We start from the raw sequence: 11,746 nt of genomic DNA on the forward strand, positions 1-11,746 counted from the left end.
TGATGTAAATCAGCTATATAACTATAATTTGGGAGTAAATCATGGTTCTATCGATACAACTGGGAGTAAATCATGGTTCTATCGAAACAACTGGGAGTAAATCATAGTTATATCGATACAACTGGGAGTAAATCATAGTTCTATCGATACCAATTGATGCAAATCACAATTGTATCTCCACAATTTGCTGCAAACGTTGTGTCGCTACAATTTGCTGTAAATCAGAGTTGTATCACTACAACTGGGTGCAAATCACAGTAATATAACTATAACTGTGTGCAAATCACATTTGTATCCCGATAAATGTGAGAAAAAATTATGCTGCTTTTCCAATTCCATGGAGCCCCGTAAATTTCTCTTTATGTATGGAACCATAATTTATATTACTTTTTATTGCTCAGAGATGCATCTGCTCTACGGGAATTATTCTTTCCAAGTCTGTAGAAATGCTTTTTAGATAATTCGGAAATCCTGTTACAATAAGAATTCGACGGCTTGATCAGACATGTTTATCCGATATATGTTAGATATTTAAAAGAAGTTCCGAGTTGGACTCGAATACAAATTTTCCATTCGACTTGTCAGTCTTTATGGTTCTAGAACATATTCTCTGTCTCTGTTTTTCTGGCTGTCTCTGTCTGTCTGTCTGTCTGTCTATCTGTCTCTGTCTGTCTGTCTGTCTGTCTCTCTCTCTCTCTCTCTCTCTCTCTCTCTCTCTCTCTCTATATATATATATATATATATATATATATATATATATATATATATATATATATACCTCTTTCTTTCTCTCTATCTTTCAAATGTGAGCAGAAATATTAGACTTAACTGGTCTACATTCAGCCATTTCGGTTATCTTAAAATATAGTTCCTCTGAATTTCCAAACACCATTTGAACAAAATTAAATCGTCTGACATTTCCTTTCCATAAAGAAATGATAACCAAGGTATGGAAATTCAATATTCTAACAACGATCGGTACACTCGAGACATATCGTCCATACCGTGAACACTGACATAACAAGCCTCGTGTACTGACCTTTAATATTTTAATCGCCTTTAGAATGAAGGTCTGTTAGGGGTCAACATTTTTAGGGTATTGTTCAAATCAGACAGTAGAAATTACATTTTGTTTATATAAACTTCTTGACACTATCCTAAGGAGTGATCGCTAGACGAGTTCAGGTTACAATTGTATGGTAATGTTTTTCTTGCTAATTTGATTCCTCTAGCAGCTAGTTGTGGTATCTGACAGGATGCACAGGTCTGGGTAAGTTTTTTTGTATACAGCATGTAATTCACATTTAATGGGCTACTATCCTATTGGTGTATTATTTTGATGTACTTCGTTGATCCTGTTGAGAGCGTTTTTATCCATAAACAAACAACCACACATTTCATTGTAAAATGTTACTTTAGAGAGAGAGAGAGAGACAGACAGACAGACAGAGAAAGAAAGAGAAAGAGAGAGAACAAATATAAATATAATATTAAAAATACAAAATGATAATAATGTGACATTTTATTAACCTGTTCTTTATAACTTTTTAATTAAAATGACTTTTAAAAATGGTATTGAATGATTATACATCAAACAGAACGCTTTAATATGCAGAATATTTCTTTTTTTAATTATAACAATATACATCTTATTGTGCAAACATGAAACCGCACTTCTGAAACTCATTTACACTGAAAAGCAGACATGAAACGGGGACAAAGCAACCGCACTTCTGCAACTGATTTACACTGAAAAACAGACATGAAACGGGAACGTAGCAACGGCACTTCTAAAACTGATTTACACTGAAAAACAGATCTTCAACTGGACAAAATTATCCGTATGTATGTTCTAGAACAATAATATTTCATGTGTCCACTTTTCTTTCTTGATCTCCGTCTGGTATTTGTTATTTAAGCTGTAAATATTAAAAGAAAATTATTAAATATAAATACCAAAAAAAAATTCCAATATATTTTCACAATGTAAATTAGTTTCAAAATACGAATTATATCAGAAAATCCTACACCAAAACGAAATATAAAAATTAATATGGTTCTTGTTTTTGTTATTATTGATAATGATTCTATTTTGTATTTTTATCTATAATAATTCCCTCTGTGTTAATAATATCTTTAATTGTTGAAAAAATTCTTAATTAGGCACTATACACATCATAAATAATTAATATAAAATTTGACAATGAATGAGCTGTCTGTCCCCTGCCAAAAAAACATATACAATAAATCAAGAACGTTTTGTCAATGCTAAGAGAGCATTTCATCCATCATCACAAACGTTACATAAAGAGTGTGCGAACTATTGTCACTGACGTTACATAAAGAGTGTACGAACTATTGTCACTGACGTTACATAAAGAGTGCGCGTACTATTGTCGCTGACGTTACATAAATAGTGTGCGAACTATTGTCACTGACGTTACATCAAGAGATCAGATATGATCGGCAAAACGAAAATCAAAAATACAATTGCTCACATTTTAAAGGAAAACTAAAAATAAATCAAAATTATTACCGCCTTATATATATATATATATATATATATATATATATATATATATATATATATATATATATATATATATATATATATATATATATATATATATATATATATATATATATATATATAACGATAAATCTTACTGCTTATTAAAAAAAATTTGAATTGTTTCTCAATAAATGTCATGATCATCATACATAACACTGTGCTATACATGTATATGCAGGCTCAAATACTATGTTGAGACTGACATTGGATGACGAGATAAACCGACAGTATCAGACTGACATTGGATGATGGGATAAACCGACAGTATCAGTCTGACACTGGATGACGAGATAAACCGACAGTATCAGTGAAACGACAGCCTGACATTGGATGACGAGATAAACCAACAGTGTCAGTAAAACGACAGCCTGACATTGGAAGACGAGATTAACCGAAAGTATCAGCGAAACGACAGCCTGACATTGGATGAGAAGATAAGTCGACAATTACAGTGTGACAATGGATGACGAGATAAACAGACAGTATCAGACTGACGCTGGATGACGAGATAAACCGACAGTATCAGCCTGACATTGGATAGCAAGATAAACCGACAATATCAGTGAAACGACAGCCTGGCCTTTGATGACGAGATAAACGACATTATCAGTGAAACAACAGCCTGACATTGGATGACGAGATAAACCGACAGTATCAGTGAAACGACAGACTGACATTGGATGACGAGATAAACCGATAGTATCAGTGAAATTACAGCCTGACATTGGATGACGAGATAAACCGACATTATCAGTGAAACGACAGCCTGACATTGCATGACAAGATAAACCGATATTATCAGTTAAACGACAGCCTGAGATTGGATAATGAGATAAACAGACAGTATCAGACTGACGCTGGATGACGAGATAAACCGACAGTATCAGTGAAACGACAGCCTGACATTGGATGACGAGAAAACCCGACAGTATCAGCCTGACATTGGATAACAAGATAAACCGACAGTATCAGTGAAACGACAGCCTGGCCTTTGATGACGAGATAAACGACATTATCAGTGAAACAACAGCCTGGCATTGGATGACGAGATAAACCGATAGTACCAGTCTGACTTTGGATGACAAGATAAACCGACAGTATCAGTGAAACGACAGCCTGACATTGGATGACGAGATAAACCGAGAGTATCAATCTGACATTGGATGACGAGATAAACCAACAGTATCAGTGAAACGACAGCCTGGCATTTGATAACGAGACAAACAACATTACCAGTGCACGACAGCCTGACATTTGATGACAAGATAAACCAACAGTATCAGACTGACATTAGATGACGAGATAAACCGACAGTATCAGTGAAACGACAGCTTGATATTGGATGACGAGATAAACCGACCGTAACAGTCTGACATTGGATGACGAGATAACCGACGGTATCAGTGAAACTACAAAGAAAGACAAACAATCAGGGTTAAATGAGACTGACTGCTTCAGTAACGCTCATTTGAATGCAGGATATAGTCTCAATATACCAACGTTAAAGTCTTACCTCTTCATTGATGAAAAAGTGCACTTGTCGAACTTGGATCATCCCCCTCTACCACTGTCGCACGTGGTCGTCTTCCTGATGTCAAAATACTATTATTTGGTGTTGCTTTGTGTGTCTGTGGTTAGGGATGGCTGGGTAGAAAGCAGAAGAGACAAGACTAAAGTCAGTGGACGAATAAGAGTTAATTTAAAGGGAAGAAACATCATGAACATATAAACAAATATGTTTGCATTTAAGGTGTCACTTCATTGATCTAAAGATATTTAGATGGTGTTTTCACGTGATTATTTAAAATATAAAATATACAGTCTTATTGAAAATGCTGAAACCAGAATGAATGACAATTTCACTGCTAAAGCACTCTCAGTAAAGTAATGACTTACAGTAGAATTATGAAAGTCTGGCTTTAATGTTTGGAACTTAGAATGTAGTACGCATAGTTAAAATAAGTGTAATAGGGAAGTCGTTATTACATGAAACGTCTATAACATGTATCAGGGAAATCATTTTGGTATGAAAAGAGTCTATAACAAATGCATGAACGTATAGAAAGAAGTTTTACGTCTAAAAGCATTGCCTTAAAAAAAAGGATTTAGAAAACAAAATCTGCACTTGAATAGCTTCACATACGAAATGCACCATGAATGTCCCTTGTGAATGTAATTAAAGGAGTAAACATGTGTTTAGATATTTTTAAAATTCTCATATTAAAGGTAAAGTCACCGACAAAAGATGCCAGTACTTTAATATCGAATAATTTAATGAAAGATATTCTAATTGAAGATGATGAGGACTAAAGGGAGTGGTGGATGAAGAGTGTAAAATATCGATAAGCAATCCTTCCCTTGTGGAAACATAATCGTTATTTATCTTACCTATACAGTAAATACTGCCAATCATGCGTGTTAGCAGTAAGCCTCATAATGAGTCCGATTGTGTGTCCCAGACTTGTTATGCGGCTCGTAGGTCCATTCTTCTGAATCAATTGTATAGCTGCCAGAAGTCGTTGTATCATCGTCTTCGTCATAAGATGCCCCGACACTGAAATCGTCTGTGGGGGATGTTATAATGTCCTGGCTACCAAGTTTTTGTCGCTTGGGGGTAACACAGCAAACGTTTTCTTGAGATGAGTTCTGATGAAATTCTGGTTTGTGATGTGAATTCGTTAAGTGATGACGGTAATTATGATTCGGTGAGAAGTTTCTTTGATTTTTTTCAAGGTTCGAAGAAAAATCTATATGATTTCTATAATTGTTTGATAAGAGGTCATTTTTCATTCGTGAGAGATTAGATGAGACATCACTTTGGTTCCAAGTACCACTGGATGAGAAATAGGTTGAAATCTCTGAATAAATTGATGAAACGTTATTTGGATCTTCCCAAGTTGGTTCAATGTCTATGTGATGGAATAATGGCTTGCTCGCGAACTTGACACTCTTCGGGGTATCTGGAATGAAACAGCATTGATCAATTTACGGAGATCATGGGTATATAAAGGCAAATCAGAAATATAATTACTGTATATTATGAACCTTTATTCACGTTTGACATGTGTCAAATATGCCAATATGGCGGCTGAACGGGATTTCGTGAAAGATATTGGGGCCAAATCCATCTTTTGAAAGAAAAAAATTCAGATTAATGAAAGAAAGAAAAAAATGTCATTTTGTTTCGTTATTTAAGATCGTATATTAATGAGCTAAGTACATGTAATCCTTAGAAAGACCAAGGTCCATCGTAAAATTTTCAGGTGAACATTTTTTTTTCTGTTGGAATTCTAAGAATATTCTCGAGCCCACAAAATATTTTTTGTCGTTTGTTGAGTCTGTGTGTTTTATGTTTATTGGCTCTGTTTTTATAACCTTCTTGCCCCGGATGTTAGCATCCTCTCAAAGTTTCCTTTACTAGTACATTAGTTTATATTAGTAGTGTAGCTGGTAAACTGAAGACTTAAGACTCAGTGTCAACAATTCTTATTTTTTTCATCAAGCTGTGTAATGTCGGCACAATGCCTTCTACAGGTTGTCAGCTATAGACTAAGAAAAATCATCCATGTGAGAGCCAGTAATGTTAAACAAAATTCGCATGCCCTTACCCAGAAAATTAAAATTGTTGGTCCCTAAAATAATTGCGGTATACCGTGGTATACGCTGCGGTATCTTAAAAAAAAACATACCGCGGTTCAAACGTTTGTGGCAACGAGTTCAAGTTTTCTGTATCGTGCAGGCGCTTGAATAATTATCTTAACTGATATGTTTTACAAGGAGATGCGCTCACTCAGTCGGTAAAGGTGGCGCTCTACAGTTTCGTATTTTGCATAGGTTAGGATTTTAAAGAAAAAGAATTTCCCCGGCTTTCCTCACTGGTTATACTGGCTATTTAAAAAAGACCTTGTATATCTTAGGTATAATGCAAAAAAACTTTAATTTTCTTTATTTTGGTGTATGATTGATGGGTGTACTATGGGTTATAGAGTATACAGCTTGGCCTTACTTCAAATGTGCACCTTTCAAAAAAGTGCTAGCTCTACTTGGTCATTTTCATTTCCTGAACTTCAGAGGTAAATTGTATAAAAAAGAGCCGATAACTTTTTTAACATTTTATATATTTGGTAATTCATTCATTGCACTTTCAGAAGCTGGTATTGTCTAGTCTGGCAAAATTAATTTTCCCTATTTTAATAGCTGCTATGTATAGTGTACTTTAGACTAATTCAGACTGATTTTTTAACACAAGGGAGCAGTCATTTTAGTTAGCAGTGTGCTTAAATCATGTAAAATTTCCAAAAGTACAATATCCAAAAGAAATATCATCCACATTACATTAATGTAGCATAGAGGTATGCAAACATTCTCTCCACTGTGCATGTTTTAAATGCGAACTACTTCACCTTACATGCGTCACTGTAACAAAAGTACATATTATCTGGTGAGCGCCACCAAAGCGGCCGGCTCGTAAAACGCCCAAGCCAACCCCATTCGGCAGTGTAGTCCTGTCACTGAAAAATGCAATTAACTTCCGTTTATTTATTCCACATTTCATAGCCATATAGTTAATAATATGTGAAACATGCCGTTAAACCTACAGATCAACCAACCAACTAATCAACCAACCAACTATATGTTACACGATATCAACTGACGAAAGTTTCAATTTTAACATTGATGTATTACTATTTCTGCGGTATTTCACATTCATTTAAAGTTAGTATTCAAATAAAATGGAATAGTTGAAAACATCGTTACATATAATAAAAGCATTGCCGTGTCGTTATACCTAATGATACCATTGCCGTGGCATTATACCTAATGACACCATTGCCGTGTCTTTATACCTAATGACACCACTGCCGTGTCATTATACCTAATGATTCCATTGCCGTGTCATTATACCTAATGATACCATTGCCGTGGCATTATACCTAATGACACCATTGCCGTGTCGTTATACCTAATGATACCATTGCCGTGTCATTATACCTAATGATTCCATTGCCGTGTCGTTATACCTAATGATACCATTGCCGTGGCATTATACCTAATGATACCATTGCCGTGTCATTATACCTAATGATACCATTGCCGTGTCATTATACCTAATGATACCATTGCCGTGGCATTATACCTAATGATACCATTGTCTGAACTGATATAGTCACGCAGACAAAACATTAAACAGAAGCGGAAAGTGCAAGACACTTTGACAAAAACACGGATACAATACAGAGTCAAAGAAAAAATTAGAAGTACAAAATGCAGGGAATTGGTTTTATTTGTATTGCATTCTTACCTGTTTCATCATGTGATGGTGGAAATACGGTACATTGAATATCCGGCTCACTGCCCCCTCTACCGCTGTCAGATGCATTTGATACACTACCGTTATCTTCATGTTGTATTAGTATGTCTTTAGTTAGGGGTGGCTGAACAGAAAGCAGAAAGGCGAGATTAAAGCGGTGCACTGCTAAAAGCGGCAGGGGATACTCGCTAACAGCAACAAACAACAGCAACACCAGGAACTACATCAAAAGCAAAAATCAGTGAAACAAACATTACATAGAACAGGAAGTGTTTTCTTGTTGGTTTCCACCTATATTGTAAAACTTTTTATAAACAATATTTTGCGAGGTATTAGCTTCGATAGCAATGTAATTTGATTTATATACTAAATTAATGTGACAAAGTCAAAAGTCGTTACAAACGTCACGCCAATAAAGCAATAAAATTTGATTTATATTCTAAATTAATATGCTTTCGTCTTTCACGCCTTTGCTTCCTTTTAAACAAACAGCGTTGTTAGTAAATGTTGGTTGGCGAAATGAATTTAGCGTATTTTGAAGAGGAGATACGAATAACCGTCTACATATACAGATGATTTCAACCAAGTCTTTTAAAGACGTCAGGACTGTTATGTAAATCTGAACCGCGTTTTATAAAGACGTCAGGACTATTATGTAAATCAGAACCGCGTTTTTTAAAGACGTCAGGACTATTATGTAAATCTGAACCCCGTTTTTTAAAGACGTCAGGACTATTATGTAAATCTGAACCGCGTTTTTTAAAGACGTCAGGACTATTATGTAAATCTGAACCGCGTTTTTTGAAGACGTCAGGGCTATTCCGTAAATCTATGGCATTCAAACAAAATGACATCACACATTAAGTTTATAAACACTTTTGGCCACAGCTCCGACTTTCAATATAATTTCAGCACCATTTCTTAGTTTAATCATCAGGTTCAATTGGGATGATTGTCTGGTTCTGAATACTGTTACTAGAGATGCTTATGAAGAAATTGTTGAACATTTCCTCAGTGTCCTGTACAGATGTTGCTATATCATCATTTTGCTTAAGTCTAGGTGGAAAACAACAACAACAGTATAAGTATTCATACTGCCATTTACCATGTCACACGTTTGATATTGACAATAGTATGAATATTCATACTACTATTTACCATGTCACACGTTTGATATTGACAATAGTATGAATATTCATACTACTATTAACCATGATATACGTTTGATATTGACAATAGTATGAATATTCATCCTACTATTTATCATGATATACGTTTGATATTGACAATACGAGTATTCATACTACTATTAACCATGTAATGCACTTCGTATTGACTGTACTATACAAATAATGTATGCATTGTAAAATTAAAAAACAGTTAACTCAGTAATGAAATTATCTTTCAGAGCAACCGTTGTACATATGAGCACGAAAAAAGATTATACTATTTGAGTAAATTCTATGCATAGGTACACAAGCACAAAATTTTTACATCAATTGCGGGATTAAATGCCCATATTTGCCTACAAAATCATATCATTTTAAAAGTAAAATGTTTGGCTCAAAATGTTGGAAACGTGTAAGAAGTGTTTCTATTTTTAAAGGTAACAAATCGACATAGTAATCGCCAAGTTACACCAGGCGCTTTGGGTTTGAACCCAGGCTTCGGTTCAGAGAAAGAGACACACTGGGGAAGACAGATGTTCATACTTTTATTATTAGTAGTATTAGTATTGTTATTATTATTATTATTATTATTATTATTATTATTATTATTATTACAAATAGATTCTGGTGTTAAACAAGATTTGAAGATTTGAAAACGTGTAATAACATGAATGTAATGTTAGGGTATATGTACCTAGATACCGAAGCTCAGCCTCACACATTCACGCATCTTCCAGTCGATATGTGGAGCACATTTAGAGCAAACTGCACAAAATGGGCCAATTTTTAAGTGGGGGGGGGGGGGTCAATTTAAATTTGTGTACGAGTAATCCTTTCCCTGATCAAGATATTCTTAGCTATATAATTGGTCAAGGAAATTAATTACCCAAAAGAAGAAAAGGGACTTGTCCAAACAAATAATAATAATAATAATAATAATAATAATAATAATAATGATAATGAGGACTTTGTATAGCGCATAATCTTTAGAAGCTCTAAGCGCTTTACAACATTAGACAACACCTATAACATAAAAAACATATAATAATATTATTACAAAAACAAACACCATGAAATTAGAAAAAACATTAAAAAAATAAAAAAACATGCTGAGTATTTCAGGTAGGAAATATTAATAGGTCTTTAAGTTTGTTCTTGCAGTCGAAATAAGTGAGTTTTAAGTGCCCTCTTGAATGTGATCACTCTGTCTTTGTATCTAAGTTCAGTGGACAATTCATTCCACGTTGCTGGGCCCTGGTATGCAAAAGAACGCTAGAATAAGTGGAAGATCATTAACCAATATCGTGGGGTTTGTTGTTGTTGTTGTTATTGTCACATCTCATCAATGTTATTATTATTCATTCTATACAGACAGTAAAGAGGATATGAAGATAAATTATCAAAGCACTCTGACGTTTAAACTAGGCATTGAACGTCGTATGCCATTGTACATAAAATAATGCGTCGAGTAGCTGGGAGTTCTTTCAAACAACAAAAAGCCAGCAATTGTCTAATCTTTAATACATCTGCATGAAATCATCCATTTTATCTTGCATTACTTTTATTGGTGAAATGCGGCTGAACTTTCTCGACCTAATGTCCCACCTAGCTCGCTCTACGATTATTTCCTTAACTAATTTAAAGTGTTTTCAAGCCCTCACAAATCCATTATAGTTTCTTCATACGAACACAGGAATTCTTTTGTAAGGAATTATTCAAATAACAAGACAGTTTAATGACTTAGATAAGCGTTGGTGACAGGAGTACAATCGAGCTTATAGGAACTGGGCGAACAATACGAACTGGGCGAAACATACATACTCACTTGCTGCATGTTTCAACCAAAATTGCTTTGATGTGTGTGTGTGTGTGTGTGTGTGTGTGTGTGTGTGTGTGTGTGTGTGTGTGTGTAAAACATTTATTTAGGCGATGATTTTAATGATTGCATAAGCAAAGCCCATGTGTTTGCCCATCACCAAGCGAGAAAAGAAACAAAGGACTTGCGCATGCATATCGTGTATACGAACACACTTACAATCAATTACATAAATTATTATAATTTAACAGAATTTTGTCTTTATTTGTTTTCAAAGTTTTTATACAATTTTGAAGTCAATACTGAGTCTTCGGATTTCCGCAATTTTAGTCCGGTTATGTCCCATTACTGACATAACGCATCTCCGCCCAGAGTTTCACATTCTCTTGCATTCGAACTTCCAGGAATGGGAACAAACGGTTATTTTCTAAGCATTATCAAGATCATAACTATTCATCACAGATTTCGGGACAAATTTCTATAAATACAAACCTAAGTTCAAACATTTTATAAAGACAGATAGAAAGACGGATGGTAGTACAATCCGAATGACGGAAAAGGACGGAGTAGTACGCAAACAAAGAGTGCAAAAATATACAGACGGACATAACAACCAACAGACGAATTTGCTTACTGATTGTTGCTCATAAGGTTTGGTCCAGAGCTGCTCGTTGGATCTAACAAGAGATCCCTCCATGGGTATCGTTCTGACAGGATCACAGGGATGTTGATGTGTACTGAAGGTCATTCTGTCCGAATTATTTCGCTGTTCACTACAACTGGACAGTCCTGAGTCACGCCTGGTCAAAATGGTATCTCCTTTCAGACCGTTTGAATTCTGAAAAATTAAAACTCCTTGGTCTATCTATCGTAGACAA

At 34.9% G+C, this 11,746-nt stretch overlaps 1 protein-coding gene across 2 annotated transcripts in view; it reads right to left on the reverse strand.

The window, feature by feature from the left end:
• Positions 1–1,504: 1,504 nt before the first annotated feature.
• Positions 1,505–11,746, reverse strand: part of LOC149796348 (protocadherin-11 X-linked-like) — a 16,851-nt gene continuing 6,609 nt past the window's right edge. The window contains exons 3-7 of one of the 2 annotated variants that reach the window (XM_089961021.1): positions 11,503–11,706; positions 7,875–8,007; positions 4,961–5,532; positions 4,086–4,216; positions 1,505–1,919 (exon numbers count right to left, since the gene is read on the reverse strand). In XM_089961021.1, the coding sequence (XP_089817147.1) occupies positions 4,991–5,532; positions 7,875–8,007; positions 11,503–11,706 (879 nt within the window). In that variant the 3' untranslated portion in view covers positions 1,505–1,919; positions 4,086–4,216; positions 4,961–4,990. Of the gene's footprint in view, positions 1,920–4,085; positions 4,217–4,960; positions 5,533–7,874; positions 8,008–11,502; positions 11,707–11,746 lie in introns of those variants that run through there. The other variant, XM_089961022.1, reaches the window with a different exon arrangement.

The sequence above is a fragment of the Sinohyriopsis cumingii genome, chromosome 6, assembly GCF_028554795.1.
Source record: "Sinohyriopsis cumingii isolate HCF-2022 chromosome 6, ASM2855479v2, whole genome shotgun sequence".
NCBI classification, from domain to species: Eukaryota; Metazoa; Mollusca; class Bivalvia; order Unionida; family Unionidae; genus Sinohyriopsis; species Sinohyriopsis cumingii.